Consider the following 20813-nt stretch of genomic DNA (forward strand, 5'->3'; position numbering starts at 1 on the left):
AATTAAATCATTTGTATCGAAAGCCACATTTCCTGGTGCCAAGGCTCCACCGGCTACGAGGGACAGGCGGGCTTGGGAACGAAAATATTCAATGAAGCGTGACAGTCAAATTCACACGATATCGATCTACCAATTAAGGCAGTAAAAATGCTCATGACCTTTGACAGACAAAGCTTTTACGCTGGTATTTACATGGGAAAAATAACGTAACTCATATACCCAATAACATAATGAAATTCTTGTAACATCAAAAGCCGATCAACCGGATCAAGTTTGCCGACACCGAAGTTGCAAAGAAGGTTAGAGGGAAACCAATAAGGTTTTGTGCACCCATTTGGCACAAAACACAGAAAGGAATGACAGAAAACAGCACGTCAATAGACCTACATGTATTAAAAGAACGAGTGAGATGAGGCATAAAATTTATGCACAAGTGAAAATTCTGCATAAGCAAACATATACATACCTAATTTCTGGAACAAGATCGAGTAAGCTGGAAGTGCTTTCTGGAGAGCTAGGCGGCAGTTTTGAAGGAGATCCTCCCTTTACACCGAAAACTAAAGAGTTCTTTATCTTTTTCAAATGCTGAGAGGAGAACGAAATCACTGGGATACCGCGATCAAATCAAGTCAAACGACATAAGCGACAAACAGAATGGATGACAACTGCAAGACTGGCTCTCAACCCAAACCGTTCTCGTTCAGAAATATTCCGCATCTTATGATAGATTCATTTCACCGCCTCAGAAATGGATTACAACACTTCATCGAAGCCATGTTTGCCGTTATTTCATCGGTGAATAACTTTTTCTTGGCGATTTTTGCGACCTTGTTCGGTGCTTACGAACAAGTAGCCATGTTGACTGTTTTCATGACCAACTGGGTTCGAAATATCTTTCAATATGACTATATGGGCTATTTCTCGCGGCTGATTACATTACCCAAGAAATATTACACCAAATGCGAGGAAGAAGCGAAGAAATATGTATGGATGCCCATTGCTAATGCATTTACAAGGAAAAGGAATCGAATTGAGCGAGCTTTCAAAGAGAAACTGAGAGAAAGTGCAGTTTATGTGAGGGGATTTTGTGAACTCTGTCGAAGATTATTTCTTCTTACTAGTGATTATACTCCCGGCGGAAAATACACAGTCACAGCATTTCTTGCAGTTGTTGCTATCATCTTCTTCCTTAAAATCTTAACCGTTATTCGAGTCTTAGTTCAAATCCTGGGATTCGCATACAGCATTGTTGCCTTCCTGTTGCACCCGTTGTTGCTAACCCTAGGGGACATTTTGTCAGTCTTTGACCCCTTGCTCCAAATTGTTCTTTCGCTTACACGAATCATTGCTCAGGCTATTCTTTCCACTGCGAAAGCGATCGGGTTTTTCGTCTGGTTGAACCTGATTTCCATCGCATCTGGCTTGTTCAGATGTTGGCAATACTTTGTAAACTCTAGGATTGTAAGATTGGTGTGGAGTGTTTTTGTGAAAACAGTATACGTACTTTTAGAGAAATTTATCTTCGTATTTCTTCCCTTTATGACAAAGACAACATACTACGTCGGAGCAGTGTTTGTAGAGGTCTCCTCCATGGCCTACATATGGCTTTATCCGTGGTTTATTCGCGGCTTTGTCGAGGTGTCAGTGAATATTGACCGTGTTGAATATTTAACCCCAAGTAGGATTGGAAGCGGTGTACTGATTTTCTGGGCGTTGCTACTGGCTTTTCGGTTTCGAAATCGATTTTCTGGAACTTTTTACTCAGAAATTGATGGGAAACAGTATGCTATAAGGTCGTCAACTGCTTCGAACACAGATCGTTTCAAGAGAGATAGCCAAAGAGGAAGAGAGTCTACTTCTGGTAGCACGACAAAGTACGATTACTCACGGAGAACGAGGACAAATGGTGAATCAAGTCTTCGTAACCGCGGGAAGGCAACGAGGACTGAGGAGCGGGAGCCGGCGTCTGACAACTCCAATGAAGGTCAGCAGAATTTTGTTGACTTGTTGAATTTATGAATATCGCCTGTCTGTCTGTCTGTCTGTCTGTCTGTCTGTCTGTCTGTCTGTCAGTCTGTCTATACCAAGGGCAATTGAAAAAGATCCTTACTTGAAGCGAGGTTTAACTGACGCTTGACAACATTTTCACCGTGACAATGTCACTCTGCCTGTGTTATTCTATTTTCCCAAGTAATCTATCTCGAATCATTACCCACCCAGGCCGGAGATAATACTGGGTATTGAATCTATGTTTCAAAAAACAATATGTCGACTGCTCTTTCTTCCTCCAGCTGAATGTTTTTTGTGTGTGTCCATTTAGGGGCGGTTGCCAGAGTCTGACCATGAAAATGTGAACTGTTTGGAAATAAATGTTGAGCAGTCACCACCTTACAGCATTCAATATAACATACTTGTTGCTATGTATTTTTAGGACACATCCACTACAGCTCACAGGTTCACATCTGCATCGATTACATCACCGGGATTTGTCAGCAAGGAAATAAGTGTGACACTCACCACTGTCCACTCCCCTATCACTGGCAGTATCGCCTGTCCCTGGAGGGGTGGAAAAGTTTTAGAGATGAAGACAATCGCAAGATCGAAGAGTTGTACTGTGACCCAAAGAACGACATCATAACATCAACAGAGATAGACTTGACAGTCAAGTCTTACAGAGAAACGTAAGTTAAAGTGATTATGTGCAAATGGCGCTCTGCTTTTCTATATGTCGTAGCCTCTATTACGTAGCTGTACAGTTCGATTTAACACTGTGACCCTCTAACAGGTGGCGCTGATTTTTACTCAAAGTTAAATATCTACACGGATTTAATTTTCCCCTTTTTTGGATAGCCCGTTTCGCATCCGTACAGCCGTCCCTCCCCGGAGAGTGCGGGGGTAAAACAGGCTACTCTTTGGATTGCATAAAAAAGGTTTTACAAGCCCGCTGTGATGCAATTTTCTAAATATGTTGTGAACGTATATGTGAACTGTAAAGTCTCTGACTTTTGACATCCGCATTAATGTTTAATTTACTTAGCCTCTTTGCGATTCCTAGAAATACATCGTCACGTAGAACAGATGCGGTGAAAGTGGACTTTGAGAGTATGACGATGCAGAAGAGCTATCATAGAGCTGATTTAAGACGACTGTCCACACAGTCTTACATAAAAGAACAGGACAACTGTCTGGCCACACAGTGGCTGTGGTACAGGAAAGAGGAGAGCGGCGACTGGGTCAAGTATGGAGATGAGGTGCGTTGAGATAACGAGAACCTGTTCTTGATATCAGTATGTGGGGTACATTACCAAAAGTGACCAAAATACATTTTCTACTCGTTATGTTAGTTTTACAGTCTAACAGACAAGAGATTGTTAAAGTATACATTATCAACTAGGCCTGATCTACCAACAAATTCTCCGAAAAAAAAATGAAAGAGGAAAGATGCGAGTGACAATTAGTAAGCAGAACTAACATTTTGATCTTGGGAAGAGTCCAAGTTTCCCTGTCATTCCCAGTATAAGCAAGATTTAATTTCTCATCAAAATACAAAGATGAAGTCAAGAATGCAGACCATAGAAATAATCTGATGAACGACTGATGATCACGAAAGGAAGGTACGTAGGGAGGTGCTCTTAAAACACAGTGAAAAGGCAAATTCTCCCGGATATTGTATCCCTATAATTGGAGAACCAGTAAGGATATTTTGAATGTTGACAGGTAACTGCTTTCATCCTTATAGCTACTGTGCTGCATCTGAATGTCAACTCAACTCGTTTCCACGAGCCGTTAAGCCAAAGGGTTTCATTCTAATGATGAAATGTTGTGAAATGTTGGAAAATTATTGGAATCTGTATTGCAAAGGGGCTAGTTATATCACGATATTGTAACGTGTTAAATTCTCTGCTAAATACGGTCATTGAATGTGAATTGAATGAAGCTGATACAAAGTGATGCTGACTTCATAGGCCGTTAGTTAAGTACTGGTTGTCGTTCTCTAGTGATAGTCATTCAGTTTCTATTTTGTCGTTGGTTTCAGAATGGGTCCGGTACCAAGCAAGGAGACCTCGAATCTGCTTTCCTCCGCCGAGAAGGAAACTACACTTTCAAGCGAAACGGTCAGGAATTTCGTTTGCAATTCTATATGAACCCGATGTGTGAAAAATCGTTCAAGCCATACTCGAAGAAAATCGTCCGACGCCGGCCCGACTTCAGATCCCCAGAAGATATAAGAAAGCTGACAAGAGGCAATGTTGAGAAAACCTCCTGGTTTAGTTTCAGAAATTTATTTAAGAGGCGTTAGATAGTTCATGAAAGAAGCGCCTTCCACTACAGGAATCACTTCTGCAACCGATTTACTCATCCCGTACTCAGGTTGCTTGATCGCTTAAAGCAAGATATGTCACAGACAAACTGACGTGCTACTTGTCACAGGGATGACGGAGCGTATTTTGAATTGGTGGGGGGGGGGGGGGTTGGGGGGGTTGGAGAGGGGCTTACAAGCGAGCGCCAGGGGCGTTAACTTCTAGGGGCTATTTGTAAAATTATTATTGTACGTATTTTTCGCTTAAAATTGGGGCCCCAGCCCTCCCTCCCCCCACCCCTCCGTCTCCGTCGTCCCTTAACCCTTTGAATACCAAATTTTCGCCAAAATATACCGTTTTTAACCGTTTAGTCAGGTTTTTGGCTGCCATGACGCTAAATAAGCCTAAGTTTTGCTAAGAAAGCTTTTTTTTTTACCAGAAGGAGAGATTTTTCGAGGATTACGTACAAGATTGAGGATATTTCAATTCTGGGCATGCGCATAAGCCAAAATTTTGAACAGTCCAAATTGGATGAAAAGTTGAAAAGTTGGATGTTAATCATGGGTGAAAAGCTGGATGTTAATTATAGGCGAAAAGTTGGATGTTAATTATGGGCGAAGCCTGGAAATGGACCTTGATCAATCATAGGCATGGTGGACCATTTTACCACCGTTTTTGCTCCAAAACTGATAACGTTGTTTTTGGATTTGCGACGTCGGAATGTCGTCGATATCTAAACCTGACCATTGTAGGGAAAGGCCTAGCCTAGTACTACTATCTGCTTATCAAGAATATCTGATGACATTTAAATTGATGACGTCACAAGTGGTACAAAGAGCACGATCATTAATTATATGCGTAATTGGTATTCAAACGGCTAAGATTAAACAGTAAGAAACAGACCGTTTTTTTACCAGGGTTTTCAAGAAGAGCTCAGCTAAGAAATAATTTTGCATTTGTTTTTCGTAAAATTAGGATTAAGGATGACCAGAAATAAACAGAGTTCAGGAACAGGAATTTTCTCTCTATGCTGGCAAGATGTAAAGCAGAGAAACAATCACTGTAGAACGTGTCAAGTTTTAGTTTTTCTTAGTCTCGTGAGAAAAAGTCATCACGCAAAGTATTGCATGTCCAGGGATTTAACTGTAACAGGAATCGTCACGCAACGTATCGCGTTAGGGTTGTCACGACTAACGTTAACGCTTATTTCGCTTTGATGTTGAGCCCGCCTGTTCACTAAGCCGTCCTAACTGCAGGATATGTTTGAAGAACTACCAGCTGTTTACATGTAAACTTTTTAGTTATTTTGTAGCTGTTATCAATACTACGCACGATTGACAATCTACAATTGGACCACCCCCAGTTAAACAGAGCTAGGGAAAATCAATAAATTAACTTATTATATGGCTGTGTCTCATAAGGACTGGGAACTACTGAATTCACGAATTTGATTGGCTGAAATCGATATTGACCGCGGTCTAGATTTTCCCATCTAGACCGGCATCTAGACCGGTTTCATTTTGCGTTGAAAAAGTAGCGAACTAAAATACAGAAATGTTCACCATTTTCTTTTATTTTCTGCTCAATCATTTACGTAAGTGCCAAAAAGTCTGATGACAAAAAAAAAAAGTAAAGAGGACGAGCAAATTTCGGTAGGTTTAAGTTAAGCTCATCTCCTTTTGTAAGCAAAATGTCAGCAAACCAGTTACATTAAACGAACTAAAGTTTTCTTCTTTGCCATATAATAAACATCTTATTAACCGAGCTAAGTCGGTCTGTATGGGAGAATCTTGACCTCGGTCGTGTGTACAGACCTCACTGCGTTCGGTCTGTACTCACGACCTCGGTCAAGATTCTCCCATACAGACCTCCTGCTCGGTCAATAAGAGCTAAGTATTTGTACTGTGAATGTGTATCTTTGACGCGAGAAAATGGGATAAGTTGATAAGTCTTGTACAACAACAAAGAGAAATACAGCAAGTAACCAGCCTTGTTACTATCTACTTTGATTTTTATTTAGAATGTAATTTATACAATTCCCTTTGACTGCATCAAAAGGAAAAACTCCGGCTATGACAATGTTTTCATGTACAAAGTTGAGAACTAGAATAAGCTTGACAAAGCCTGTTTACAATTTTGGCGCCAAAACAATTTCACGGCGCAGTTACATTGCCATGAGCCAATTATATTATTGTGAAATTTATCCTCCAATTCTCTGTGACTTTCAGAAAATAATTATGGACGTTGTTATAAAATAACTTTTTAAATTTAATTAAGCGTAAGCCACCTCAATCCGTTTTTCCGCCGATACACAAAAACACTGTCCTGTTGTGTTTCGTAACTGGAACGCTGTCTTCTATTAAACAAGGATGTACTTCGTAATACTCCTCAAAACTAAGGTCGTAGTAGGCTAGTAACTCTCGTAAGGTCTCACATGAAGGACTTGACACCCTTTGAGAGGGCAATAGAACAAATAACAGAAACAATGCCCCCTAGCCCCAAAACAACTAACAAGCAAAAGGATTACAAGCTTACGTGAGTTGCTACACTTCTGTAAAACTTTAGACCCCTCGTGGATAAAAATAAGCACTTGATGGCCAAGCCCGCTGACATGAGTTTTATTTCCTCGATGTAGAATCTGGTGACTAGCAACCTAGCCTCACTGCGATACTATTAACCTGCGGTGCGCGTTCGGCGCATGCGTAGAGAAAAAAAAAGAAAAACGCGCTCAACTGCACGAGAGACTGCCATGTTGGAACTCTGTACTCGTTGCGTTGTCATTAAGTGTTGTCACTGCGTTTTATTCCGCCGGAAGTTTGTGATTCTGTATTAAATTTAGTCTTGTGGTTTACACACTCGAGGCCCTCAATGTCCTGGGCGGGATCGGTTTTAAATGAAACACGTCCAATAATCGGACCGGTTTGGATTTTCGTTAACAAGGTGCTTGTTATCCGTACTACCTATAGCAGGTCCTAATCCGGTTTGATATTTTAACATCAGACCCAGTTTTGGAATCATTGCGGTCCCAAACTGGATCGGCACCATGTGAATAGCTGGACCGGCTCCGGCTGCGAAGTGGTCCCTGTGATACAAGGAAACGGCCCCAAGCAAGATCCCATTCATCCCATGCTTTGTTTATTCTCCGCATAGGTAACAGGTAGCGACAGCTAATTTGCTCACGTTGATCGGGTAGCGGACCGATCTTGGACCTTCCCGTCTCAACTGACAGCTATAAAAGGAAGAATCCTTTTCCACGACTGCCCCAACCTGGTCCTGTTCGAGCCGGTCCAGGGGTCTGTTTCTCGAAAGACCCGGTAAATTATCGGGCCCGGTAAGTCACCCGGTAAGTCCCCGTGAACTTTTCAGGGTGTTTCTCGAAGCTCCCGTTATTTTCGATCCGTTAATTTTTCCGGTAACTTGCCCGGTAATTTACGGGAGGTCGTGACCTCCCGTAAAGTTACCGGGGAGTCACAAATGTTGCAAAACCAAACAAAATGGCGGCCGGGGGCGGACTTCTTTGTTTCAAAGACGCCCCTTTCTAGCCGATATGGCTGGCTGGGAAGTCATTGAACGATTTCGGCTCTCACGAGCAAGAATAGAGTGGTTCGTTGAGGAGCTAAAGGAGGAATTGGAGAGAAACACGGCGAGCAGCTGCCCGCTGGCTCCGGAAACCCAGGTAAATATAATTGTTGTTGTTGTTGTTGTTGTTGTTGTTGTTGTTTTTTACGATTTGAAGGCGTTTGCATGGAAACGCTATATAACTGTGAGGTTCTATTTTATAATTTTTCAAAACCAACAAACGGCGGGAAAAAAATTAATTAATACATAAACATTGTCATGTAAACGCCGGTCACTCGCCGCGCGTTTTCGAAAAGCCTTCTTTGTATCAACATCAAAATGGGTTCCTGTCACGCAAACCTGATCTTACTACAAGACAAGCCTGTTTCCTGTGTTTTAATTGCAGATATTTTTTTTGCTATTTTTGGAGAAGGAAATTAGAAAACAGACATTCTACAAAAAGTAAACATAATAGAGCGATCGCGAAGAGTCGCATTAGGCGCGGTGCACAAATGCTGACAAATGTTGGTTATAGCATTTCTAGCTAGATGAAACACAAAGAAGCGTACTGTACTCACGATAGATAAACGAGAATAAAGAACATTATAATTATTCTCCCCAATCACATAATTGTTTCAGTCGCATTTCTATTGATCTTAGCTTGCTTTATGCTAGAACAGTCGATTTGGGATCAGTGAAAATTACGCTTGATGTTTGCTGGAGAAAACGATTAGATCACGCCTAAAAATTTTAGTAAGATCCTTCCTTATTCCAAATATTCTGTACACTTCCTTAAGCGAAATTCCTATCAGTATAAATTGCTGAAATAAGTGTTTGTAGCTAAATTTCAAGTTCTCAAGTTCACACTGTTTCCTCGGCGGTCCGCAGATCTTGTTTGATTGCTCAGGGAACATTTTGAATTAGAATGAATCACGGAAAAAGACAACACTCCTTGAAAAGAGCGAGATTGTCGATCGAAATCTTCGAATCGAGCTACAAAAGGCAATTGATCATCACTTTCAAATAATATGACCATGCAAAAATGACGATCTCTCTCAGTTGCTCTCATTTGACACAACGATAACTTCGAAGTTAAACTTCGCTGTGTTCTTCAAAAAGCATCACAGTCGCAACAGAATCGATCAGAATCGAATGTGTACTAGTCCCAAGTGTTTCTCCATCTCTCGCGAACGAGCGTGAAGCGCGCGCTAGAGATTGGTAACAACCCGCTATTTTATCGAGCCCGGTAAGTACCGGGAAAATTTACGGGTGCTTCAAGAAACGCTATTTCGGGCCCGGTAAAGTTTCCCGTTAACCGACCCGGTAAGTTATCGGGCCCGGTATTTACGGGAGTTTTCGAGAAACAGGCCCCAGGACCGGATATGTTTGGGAACGGCCCATTGTGAACATATCCTCGCCTTTTTCTTTGCATGGGCCAGTCTTTAAGTGCTTAGTCAACAAATCAGAGAGGCTTCAACATGAAAGGATCGGAATGAACTAATCATCAAACAGCTGTTTTAATGTGGTTTAACAGAACTCTTCAATTCAATCAAATCAGTTTCTATAAAGTAATTAGCCTAGCCTTTGACAAGCAAAACATCATCGAAGCTCATTGGCTTTTTTATCCTTAATAACAGGGTAGACAGATTTAGTTTTCCGTGTTAGCAAATTCATATGGGGGATTACGAGGTACCTTTAGTCATCTCTACTAAAATAACGTCTGAGTTTGAGCCAAAATTCCGTAAACTGATGACGTAACACTGACAGTGATTGATGTGTAGCAGCTCCGATGGGCTGTATATTACTCGGTTTTCTAACTGAGTAATAACCAGTCATAGACTTGAGCGTGTCATCATTGTAATGACAGGTTTTAGAAAAAGGTTATTTAATTAGGAATAAACAAAATGCGAGCAGTTACCGAGCTTTTACATGCGAAACTGACAACCAACTGCATACATTACCTAGCTTTACATAGTAGTATTTATAAGCAGCGGACATGTACACGTGCACATGAACGAATAAAGGTCGGCACACATGTTGGAACATGTTGCACGGACGCGAAGCGGAGACAAGTCCCTTCGTCTGCACGCATAGGATGCATGTTGCAGGGATAGTACGCAAGTTGGTGCACACAAGGAGGATTGAGGAATAAAAATTTCTTGTGGCGGGGACTGTTTGCAAGGACAGTGCACACCATGCGACATTGAAAACTGAGGTCATTTTGGCCCTGCTTCATGACGCACGAATTTAAACCAGTTGAATTTCATGCAACATGTTGAGGGGACTAAAAGTTGTGCCAGCAACACAACTTTTTGGCAAAACGTCCCCGCGACATGTCCCCTAGTAACTCCTAATATGCGCCAGCTCCAACAAACGCTACCAGTAACTGATAAATACGCTACTAATGATATAACAGCTACTAACAATATTGTTATACGAGCATGCACAGAGGCGTAGCCAGGAATTTTCAAAGGGGGGGTCACACTGTATCAAAGTGAGGGTACTCACCAGATTTTCATGACTGTCACGGCGTTTTCGTCACCTGTAGTAGGTTGTTTGTTTAAAAAAGGCTTTCAAAAGGGGGGGGGGGAGGGGTCACGGGCACCCCAGGAGCCCACCTTGGCTACGCCCTTGATGCATAGTTCATACAAAGTTAATCACAATCCGAGTGCGGACGTCTTCGGCTTGACAAACACGGGCGCAGGACGATTATCATTGAAACGCAAAACCTCAAAATGGTCACAACCAGGAAACGCGTAACCAGGAATTAAAACCGTCCCGGCTTTATTAGGACTTACCTCCCGTCTTTCTAAAGTACGATAGCTACATCTTGGACACATCGGTCAAGTTAATCAAGAACACCCGAGGGTAAAATTACTCAAATCATGTGATTTTTTCAACGAGACCTATTGAACTAAACTGATTCAACAATATTTTTTCTATCCGATTACATGTACAATTACAGTAACAAAAACCTTACATGTGAAGTTTATATGAAATAATTCATATATGAACTGCGGTTGTAGATGAAAGTGAAGAATGATCATCGCAGTTAATTTTCCAATTCAAGCAATTGGAAAGAAGAAGCCTGAAAAAAAAAAAAATCAGGGCTTCAACGGGATTCGAACCCGTGACCTCCGCGATACCGGTGCGATGCTCTACCAACTGAGCTATGAAGCCACACATTGGGAGCGAGGTCAATTTATTGAGTTCATATCTTCCCGTGAGAAGTGAAATGATGTGAAGTTTATATGAAATAATTCATATATGAACTGCGGTTGTAGATGAAAGTGAAGAATGATCATCGCAGTTAATTTTCCAATTTAAGCAATTGGAAAGAAGAAGCCTGAAAAAAATCAGGGCTTCAACGGAATTCGAACCCGTGACCTCCGCGATACCGGTGCGATGCTCTACCAACTGAGCTATGAAGCCACACATTGGGAGCGAGGTCAATTTATTGAGTTCATATCTTCCCGTGAGAAGTGAAATGATGTGAAGTTTATATGAAATAATTCATATATGAACTGCGGTTGTAGATGAAAGTGAAGAATGATCATCGCAGTTAATTTTCCAATTTAAGCAATTGGAAAGAAGAAGCCTGAAAAAAATCAGGGCTTCAATGGGATTCGAACCCGTGACCTCCGCGATACCGGTGCGATGCTCTACCAACTGAACTATGAAGCCACACATTGGGAGCGAGGTCAATTTATTGAAAACCTTACAGTAAAGCATTTTATAAAAAACTTACACTTATTTCCGTACAGTGTATACAGTTTTACTTTTTCTAACCTCCAACAGTCACAGCAGCACACACTCTTCAATTTCCGTGCGGCGTAAGTTTGAATTGGTTGCTGTCTGAAAACCACGACTACTCGTTGACAAATGTGAACCGGTGGGCGTGACGTCACGTGTATGTAATCCGCTTGTATGAGGCAAACTTGGTGCTGAACAAGACCGCACGCTTGAAGAACCACCAGTTCGTGCAAAAGATCCGCTTGGATTGGACGCTGTGCCAAGATTATTAGAACTTCTTATCGGGTTTTCCCTGGTAAGCCCTGAACTAGAGGAAGTTGAGGCTGTATAACCAACTTGGGCAGGAAAGCTACTCGGGCTTGGTTGATGCTTCAGAATTCCGTTCGGATAAGTTTGAGGGTTTAGAGGCCTCGCAAGCGTTGTTGTTCTCGGTTGTGGTGAGCTGCTATTAGCGGCAGACGTTGCTTGGGACATTGTTGAATACCCACTTTGTGCAGCAGATCCGCTTGGATTGAACGTTGTGCTCCTTCTCGGGTTTGCGCTAACAAGCCCCGAATTAGAGACAGTTGAGGTTACGTACCTAAATTGTACGGCAGCAGAACCACTCGGAGTAGACTCGGAATTATTTGAGCCACTAGGTGGGTGCTTCAGAATTCCTCGCGGATATGTTTGAGAACTTCGAGGCTTCGGCAAGGGCGTTGTCGGTTGCGAAGAGCTATAAGAAGCAGAATGTGTTTGGGACACTTTTGAATGCCCACCACTGGCAGCAGATCCACTTGGCTTGGACGCTGTTCCAGGGCTGTTTATGCTACTTAGTGCGTTTCCAGCAGTAAGCCCAGAATTAGACGTAGGTGTGGAATAACCACTCCTCACTAACGTTTTGCTTGCGTTGGGCACTGTTCCGTGATAAATACTCGAGCTTCGGGAAACGTGCGTTTGAAAACTCGGATGTTTCGATAAAGGCGCTGGCTTTGGCTGCCGGGGTGAGCTATTGGGATCCGAGGTTGTCTGGGACAGGTACTTTATGACGTACTCTGGGTAGAACTGATCGGTATCAAAGACAACAAAGATAGTCGGATTTGATTTGTCATCCACGCATGAGTCGTACAGATCGCTCGCTGGATTTGAGGGCTGCTTTGGCGGTGGTCTTCGATAACTGGAGTGACCCTCAGTGTAGGAACCCACAAGAACTCTGGCCAGGAACATGAATTGAGACAAATCAGCATCTCTCTTTGCGTAGGCGTGGCTGTAAGAGGCATTGACTGCAAAGTAGCTTCCCTCGCCGTACACAGTTGCGTTCTTTCCGTGTAAACGCCAGTCAAAGTTTTGCTTACAGATGGCCTCCACGGTTCCTGGACTAGTTCCGTGAAATAGTCGTTTTTCATCAACCTGTCGCTGATTACGCCGAGCTATTGCCATCATATTCTCTTTTTTCCTTAAAAAAGAACAAGAAACTACCATATCAATTCCCTTGATATGGTGTCAAGTCGATGATAAGGCAATTTCTGCACTCCGCTCAAAGTGATATTGCATATTCTAGTTTATGCCTGAACATGAAGCGACCAGATGTGTTGCTATTCTCCCTGGATGGCTTGCTAACAGGAGCCACCAATCGGGAAGGGAGACTGTATGATATGTATCATTTTCAGCTATTTTTAGAAAACAACGCACCAACATCAACGTCATAAAATCTCGCGTATACACGCGAATTTGCGTGGATTCTTTCGTGGTCTTGCAGTGGCGTGATTAGTGTTATGTTCAAAAAGGCTTAGTGGTCCACTCACGCGCTAATCATTACGAAACATGCTTACCACAGTTACACGGAGTTAGGAGACTGTATACATGACCATCGACTTATATCGATGGGCACGTATACAGTTTTCTAACTCCGTGTAATTGCGAACCTGGGATCAATTTAATAGAACTTTTACACTTGTAATGTGCAAGTCGGACCACTGTATTTACAAGCGCAGACAAAAGCGAATTTAATAAACATTACTACGAGTCCATGTTACAAGTGTCCGACTTGTAGTGACAGGTGTAGCGCTACACGTGTAAAGGATGGTAAGTATCAAATTTGATTAACACTTTACAAGAGTCTGTCTTATATTTTACAAGAGTCCAACTTGTAAATCACAAGTGCAAACTACAAGACGCATGTCACTTGTAAGCTTCATTGAGTACGACTTCTGAAAAGGAAATTCGAGCCGTGGTCTTCTAGTGAGGAGGAACTTGACGAGCTGCTGAGACATCAGGTTATCTGGCTAGAACCTCATGGTAGGACACATATGGTCGCCTTCCCCTTCACCCCTTAATTGCTAACCGCAAGCAAACACAGTATTTAAATGCTAACCGCAAGCAAACGGCAGTAAATTAAAGCAAACTGCAGGGAGACTATAGGGTGGCCTACCATGAGTTACGTGCCAGTTATCCGTCAAACTCGGAATTTCGAGGAAAGACGGCTACTAGACGTCGAAAATCCAGGGGAATTTCGCGAGATGTTTCGTCTCCCTGTAGACGCCTTCGCCACCTTTTGAAATTTTAAAAAGACCCGCAGATATTGACCAGACAGCAGGGATATAAATTTTGCATTTGTAAAAATACACCTGCATTCAAGCGGATTTTACAATTGTAAGGCTACAATTGTAATTTACACCTGTATCCCGACTCACGATACACGTGTAAATTCCAGTAAATAAAATTCTTTTATTGAATCCTTGTATTTACAAGCCGGACTTTACACGTGTAAGTTACGCGCGTAAAGACTACAAGTGTAATTTCTTCATTAAATTGACCCCTGGTTGCCTCAAATACACGACGACAATGAGTTACCAAAACAAAACTTGGAGCCCACTGAAGCGTGTTCCAGCTTCTACACAAAGTGCCACAGAATTGAATAGCTATTGTGTTACCTGCAATATTTCTCCCACATGAACGGATTCTGCACGCGATCGATACTTTCGACCACAACGTAGTCATTCATTGACTTTCTGAATAACTGTACCACGTCATTAAATTCAGCTGATGATGGGAGTAATCTAACGCGTGTATATTGAACACTGGGTGGCATCGAGGACCATTGGCTTGGAACGTCAGATTTCGCAGCTCTTTTCTTCACCGAAGAATCGCCATGCGCCCTATAAAAGAACACAGTTACGAGTCGTTGATACAGTCCTATTTTATTTCAAGGTTTCAAAGTATTCCTTTCGTGTTTCTCTATCATTTTAAACTTTTACACCCAAGATTGGATTCGACTGTAACTGAAACTGATCCTCCAACAGTACGGTATGGCTCCGCACGTGTACTGACCTAGACGCTCTCATTCCTTAACTATTTGATGAACCTGAATCAAGAAATATAATGTTATAAATTTCATTCATACCACTTCAAGTCGTCCATATCTTCATCGGATATAGGTTTTTTGGGTCTCCTTTTCACCTGTCTCTTGGTTCCAGTTTTCAAGTTGACTTGGTACATCTCTCCTTTCGAATAAAAGAACAAGTTGTACACGTGCTCTCTGGTTGTAAACTTGAATGTGGTTCTCGTTTTACCCTGGTCTAACGTGTCTTGAAAGGCTTGCTCTATCAGTCTTTGAAGGCATCTCCCCTATGGAAAAACTATTGCGTTACTAATTGCTAATAAGCTTATTACCACAACGTACGGCTACGGAGGGCGTGTTATGTTTGCCACTAAACATAGTTCTCTTCCTCTCTGTGTTAGCATTCGTGGCATTATAGTCATGCATTCTTAGTACTCGCCTGAAGCGGAATACACACAGATACAATTAAAGCGTACCGCGTAGTCTCTGTCAAACATGTGCCACACGTTGGCATTATCTTTCCAATACCATTTCCAGTTCGTAAACACGGGATCACATGGGCTGATGACGTACGACACGGTGGACAGGCGCCTCAATAAGCCCACTAAGAAACCTCCACCACCCCTTGGCCTTTGAAATGTGATGGTCATATTTTCCTGGTCAATCATAACTTCATATTTCAGGTCACAAGGAAGCCTTCCATTTCTAAAAATCATAACAAAGCAACGGCATCATAACATACACCTGAGTATACTAAAATATTTCATGTAGCTGGAGAACTGAATTCGAATACTAAATGAAACATTATCGGCAAGTGAGATATGTGGGTTCAACACCGTTGTTATTCTTGCAACAGTGCAATAGGTACGTGTTTTTTAGATTGATCTCATTCTCAGATCTCTTCAGTTTCTGAGATCTCTCAGTCCAAGAAAACTAGAATTTGACTACGAAAATAATTGCAGAAAAACTATTTTAAGCAAATGTTCTTGAGAATGATCTCACTTTCAGATCTCCTCAGTTACCGAGATCTCTCAGTCCTTGTCGGTGTGGGCAAGAAAGCTAAAATTTGACCACGTAAATAGTTTCAGAAGAACTTTTTTACGCAAACGTTCTCGAGAAAAAATCCCTTTTTTAAGCACTTTCTTTCTTTTTTCCCTTTATTTCGTGATGAAGGTCAATTCGGGTAAATGTAGATTGAGGGTTTATATTACAACCGAATGTATGGAGTTAAAATTGTGACATTACTCTGGTAGCACTTTCAGAGTAAGCATGAAAGTAACATACAAAGAGCACAGATGTTGCAGGTTGCTAATAGAGCAATGACCAAAAAGTGAGAAGAAACAAGCAAACAGCTACATCACGACGCTTTGTATAGTAGGTTTCTTTTTACAAACGAAGATTTCGTTGCTTGAATCCATGCTGAAAGTGACAATTTGTGAATCCCAATTAAAATCTGCGAATACTAAACGAGAGTCAACGTAGCGAACGATAGTAGCTAAAGAACCAGTTTAAACTTACCTTTCAAGACGAGAAAGATCAAGAGACTGGGCTGACTTGAAGTTCACTGGTGTTTCGACATTCACATCACAGTAGAGCTTCTCTAGAGTCAAGTTGTCCTCCTCACTGAAGCTTATCCATCGATCAGAAATGGAAACTTGATATTGCCACTGGTATGGCATAGAACAATGGTGTCCTAAGCACCTTGAGCCTTTCTTGCATTTACCAATAAGGAATTCCGAGCAAATGGATGCATCTGACCTATCCTGATGAATATGGCCTGTTAAAACAGGAATATTGAACTTTGAAAACGCGGTTATTTGAGTGTGCGTTGCTCTGAAATTAGTAAGAGCTTAACTTATCTCTCGAGTTTACTTCAGCTGAGGCTATCATGATCAAATTATTCAAAAAGTTAGAGCTTCAAATTGGACTCGGGAGAACGTGGTGGAGTTTTAGGCTTGTTTTCTGTGACTGTATCATGACCGCGGAATCCAAGAATACTCTCCCAGTTAACATGGACGCAAGTACTTATTAATCACGTTATGTAACTTACTCGCATCGTACTTTGCTTGGTTGCTGCAATCGCGGTTTACTCTGCCTACATCGAACTTTGTCTAGATTTGGGTGTCGCTCAGGTTAGTAATTACATCTCGTGAATTCGGAATAATTTCAGTACACCAGCTCTCAAACAATGGTTTTAAAAATATGGTACTCACATTTCGTTTTGTCTTTGCCTGACAAACTGCGTTTGTCGTCAAGAATCATTTTCAGTATATCAGCCTTACAGACGCTGCTCAACATAAGACGCTGAAGTACTGCCTTGGTCTGGTCAGTATCCATGGCTGTTTCATGATCTAAACCGCACTCGTATTCACCACTGCAACTTTTCCTTAAATAACCACAGCACATATGAATCCTGTTACAAGTATCACCTCGATTGCATACGCCATTATTGTACTCTACACAAATCTGAGGTGTCGAAGAGAGCACGAGCTTTTGGAGTTGAAGGTCTGTTAACTGTTCAAGGTTGATCCTCGAAAGCCAAGCCCTGTCCCTCTGGTTGTTGAAGTGGTGATTCAGCGGACATGTTACTCCACTGCTGCAGGAATCAATGATGTAATCTCTACAAATATGCAGGTTTGTGCAGTTGTGTTTGACACACTCTCCGTTCTTATTGTAGCTCCAACAGACACGAGCTCTTGCAGAGAAGGCATCGACTTGTGTAATCACCCCCTGGTTGCTCTCTCTCATCAAAAAGCTGCCTTTCGTCTTGCGAAACCAACCTTCAGCGCTTTCTGGTCCATGCGGAAATAAATCCTTTCGTTTAGCAATCACGTCAAAAGAGATCGAGGAACCGTACTCTTTACACAGGCATTCAAAGACCTTCTGCTCAGTTAGGAAACAAGGGGTCCAACTTGCTGAGCTATAAGCCAGACTCGTTTTGCTCATGGAATCAGAAGGTTTAGTTCGACCCTGTGAAGACTGTTTGGGCGAATCCTGAGCAGCTGGAGTTCTCATGTAGGACTTCGAAGTCAAGTTTGCCACTGACAGACAGTTCTTGTCTCTTGTTGGTGACGCAGACGGTTCTTGTTTCCTAGCTGACTTTGCAGAAACGGCTGTAGCCTGTGTGTTTCCTGATGAACAGGCATTTTGCTTTCCACTTACGGCTGGTGTTTCCTGAGTAGCAGCTGTCGCATTACGGCCACCTGGGAACTTCCTTGTTTCAATGCATTTCTGTTCGTTAAGAACCAAGATACTACATCGAACAAAATTTTTGTTCATTACTCGGTGTGGCGGTACCAAATCGTATTCTTTAAGAATCTTGATGTTATGCGAGTCAGACATGTCGTGCGACAAAACACATTTGCATGACAACGCTCGCACATCTTGTGAACAAACATGAAGATACGGACATTTATCAGACTTACATTCATTTCTCAAATACAACTGACAAACCTGTGGTAGGCTCCAGGCAACAATATTCCTTATCGTCCCGTTTGAAAGTTTTTCGAGTCTCAGCTCTTTCGCTTTCTGCTTGTTGTCTTCGCTGTGAAAATCATGTGAAAGGTGGCACTTCCCTTCGCAAACTCCTTCGATGTAACTTTTACAGACATGCCAGTATTTGCACTTGCCTTGCGCGCGTCGACACGAACCTTTGACTGCATATTGGTGACAAATTTTCTTTCTCAAATCAATTCGGACACCAGTGATTTCATCATTTTCATCTGTTACGCAGACGAAACCAGCTTGAGCTCCTTGAGCTTTCAACCAGTCTTTGGCTTCACGCTTGGTTTTTCTGCTTCCTAATGGCGACGATGGCTTTAAGAGAACAGTCAATTCGACAAAACCACCACTACCGCAAATAAAATTAAAGACTTTCGCGACCAAGACATCGTCCGCCATTGTTCAAAGCTGCAATTTTCGTGAGTTTCCCAGAAACGAGGGCACAGTTGGCTTGTAATTTGCATTTTACTATTTCCCGGAAACGACGCCAATACGGGGATGCGGATCGGTTGCCACGTCATAAGTCTATTCCACAATTAAATTCAGATTTTAGATTGACGTTACTTTAATAAATATATATATTTCCCTTTTAACATAATAAAAGTAGCTTGAGTTCTATTCCAGTTCAGTCCCTACTAAAAATTTCCACGGCAGCGACACTGATTTGAAATACATTTCGTGACAATCGAAGTCGCACGAGCTACCAAAATACGATACGGTTCGTCGTGTTTAAAAGTAAACACACGAGTGTCCCCAATGACCATGAATACACTTCACAATGCTGTTGTGTACCTAGTTGTACCTAGTTGTATATTAATAACTCGTCCAAACATGACCCGCCTAGATTAGCTCAGCTATCCGCGGGCATGTTATAATTGTAATTTTAATTTGATAACAAATAAAATGTATGTATGTTTGTATGTATGCTGCCGACTTCAAAATGGCATCATTGTCACGTCTTTTAACTACTTTTCACTAGTTTCAACAAATGGCGAACTCTTTCGATCCATGTCGGGCAAGAATGTTGCCATGGTACTTTTCATTCCTATATGCTCCTTTTTTTTTTTTTTGTAATTTTTATTTTTTTTCAACATTTTGGGTTATAATACATACAATACAACACAAGACATAACACTAGTTACAATACTTACAATACGTCATAACTACAATAGATTACATACAACAAATTATAATTACTAATCGTAGCCTAATTATACCTAAAGAATATACAATGCGTTGTTTACAATAGTGCAGCTACCCAAATACAGAAAAAAAAAAAAAAAAAAAAAAAAAAAAAAAAAAAAAGAAAGTAAGTTAGTGACATGCTGAGAAGGAGAAATTACAAATTAAGCTCAACTATTATTAAGAGATGGCATTAGTTTTTCCCACTTTTTGTAATGTTTATAAAGTTGGTTATTTTTGGTAGCTATTTTTTTTCAATGTAATAAACGGTTTTTGTCTTTGCTAAAAAAAATTGTTAATGTTGGTTTAATTTTATTTAATTTACATTTATAAATAAAAAACTTTCCTAGCAGTATCAAGTGATTCAGGATAATAAAGTCTTCGTTGTTGTTGAACACTCCAAACAATATATTTTCAAATGTCAAAGTGTCCAAAGATACATTCTGGTTTGAAAGCCAAGAAGAAAAAGCCCGCCAGAAGTCTTTTGTTGTATCACAATAAAAGAGCAAATGTTCGAGGGACTCGACCTCTTTCAAACAAAAGGTTTCAACAAATGGCGAACTCTTTCGATCCATGTCGGGCAAGAATGTTGCCATGGTACTTTTCATTCCTATATACTCCTGCTTATTTCTCATCAAAGAATAATTTTGCATTTGTTGTTCGTAAAAAAGTCGAGACCTAGGATGAACTAAAATAATGAGTTCACGAAGAGGAATTTCCACTCTATGCTGGCAAGCGGCAAATCTGAGAAAACAGTTACTGTAGAAAATAACACTTCAGAAAATATCAAGTTGTAGTTTTTTGCAGTTTCCGGAGCCAAAGTTGTCACGCATCGTATGGCAGAAAGAAAGATGTAGCCGCACACAAGAGTAGCTTTGTGAGGTTTGACCAGACTAACGTTAATGTTGATCTTGCTTTCTTGTTTAACCTGCCTGTTCAGCAAGCCGTATCAACTCAAAAGCAATTTTCAAGGACTACTTACTAGCTGTTCAAACATTCTATTTATTTTGTTACTCGGTTATCAATACTGCGCACGATTACTCATATGGTATGAGATGACATTGTTTGGACTATCTCCAGTTAAACAGGACTAGTAAAACAAAAATCCATAAAAGAACGTATTTGAGCTGGGTTTGTGTTTCATAGAAACAGAAAAAGGGATAAGAACAAAGATAGTGAAGTACAGAAAGCAAACAAAC

General features: G+C 41.3%; 2 protein-coding genes across 2 annotated transcripts; one reads left to right on the forward strand and one right to left on the reverse strand.

Moving 5' to 3' along the window:
• Nucleotides 1-232: 232 nt before the first annotated feature.
• LOC110055937 (uncharacterized) lies at nucleotides 233-6300 on the forward strand. The gene is made up of 4 exons (XM_089275402.1): nucleotides 233-1984; nucleotides 2432-2681; nucleotides 3056-3251; nucleotides 4037-6300. Exons 1-4 carry the CDS (start codon nucleotides 655-657, stop codon nucleotides 4298-4300), a joined length of 2040 nt encoding a protein of 679 aa, XP_089131528.1. The 5' UTR covers nucleotides 233-654; the 3' UTR covers nucleotides 4301-6300.
• Nucleotides 6301-9362: 3062 nt separating this feature from the next.
• Nucleotides 9363-18928, reverse strand: LOC110055950 (uncharacterized). The gene is made up of 6 exons (XM_089275388.1): nucleotides 17145-18928; nucleotides 16450-16708; nucleotides 15408-15636; nucleotides 14995-15218; nucleotides 14525-14749; nucleotides 9363-13047 (listed from the first exon to the last, which is right to left on the reverse strand). Exons 1-6 carry the CDS (start codon nucleotides 18829-18831, stop codon nucleotides 11658-11660), a joined length of 4014 nt encoding a protein of 1337 aa, XP_089131514.1. The 5' UTR covers nucleotides 18832-18928; the 3' UTR covers nucleotides 9363-11657.
• Nucleotides 18929-20813: the final 1885 nt, after the last annotated feature.

Source organism: Orbicella faveolata, unplaced genomic scaffold, assembly GCF_042242905.1.
Source record: "Orbicella faveolata isolate gen_17 unplaced genomic scaffold, um_ofav_v1 contig_36, whole genome shotgun sequence".
NCBI classification, from domain to species: domain Eukaryota; kingdom Metazoa; phylum Cnidaria; class Anthozoa; order Scleractinia; family Merulinidae; genus Orbicella; species Orbicella faveolata.

What these genes read in the sequence shown, in the direction of transcription:
- LOC110055950 (XM_089275388.1), bottom strand. Translation starts at nt 18,831, where the DNA reads ATGGCGGACGATGTCTTGGTCGCGAAAGTCTTTAATTTTATTTGCGGT. An exon ending in GATCTTTCTCGTCTTGAAAG is followed by an intron (nt 15,637 to 16,449) that starts GTAAGTTTAAAC and finishes TATGATTTTTAG; the next exon opens with AAATGGAAGGCTTCCTTGTG. An exon ending in GATATGGACGACTTGAAGTG is followed by an intron (nt 14,750 to 14,994) that starts GTATGAATGAAA and finishes GTTCTTTTATAG; the next exon opens with GGCGCATGGCGATTCTTCGG.
- LOC110055937 (XM_089275402.1), top strand. Translation starts at nt 655, where the DNA reads ATGGATGACAACTGCAAGACTGGCTCTCAACCCAAACCGTTCTCGTTC. An exon ending in GTCTGACAACTCCAATGAAG is followed by an intron (nt 1,985 to 2,431) that starts GTCAGCAGAATT and finishes ATGTATTTTTAG; the next exon opens with GACACATCCACTACAGCTCA. An exon ending in GGGTCAAGTATGGAGATGAG is followed by an intron (nt 3,252 to 4,036) that starts GTGCGTTGAGAT and finishes CGTTGGTTTCAG; the next exon opens with AATGGGTCCGGTACCAAGCA.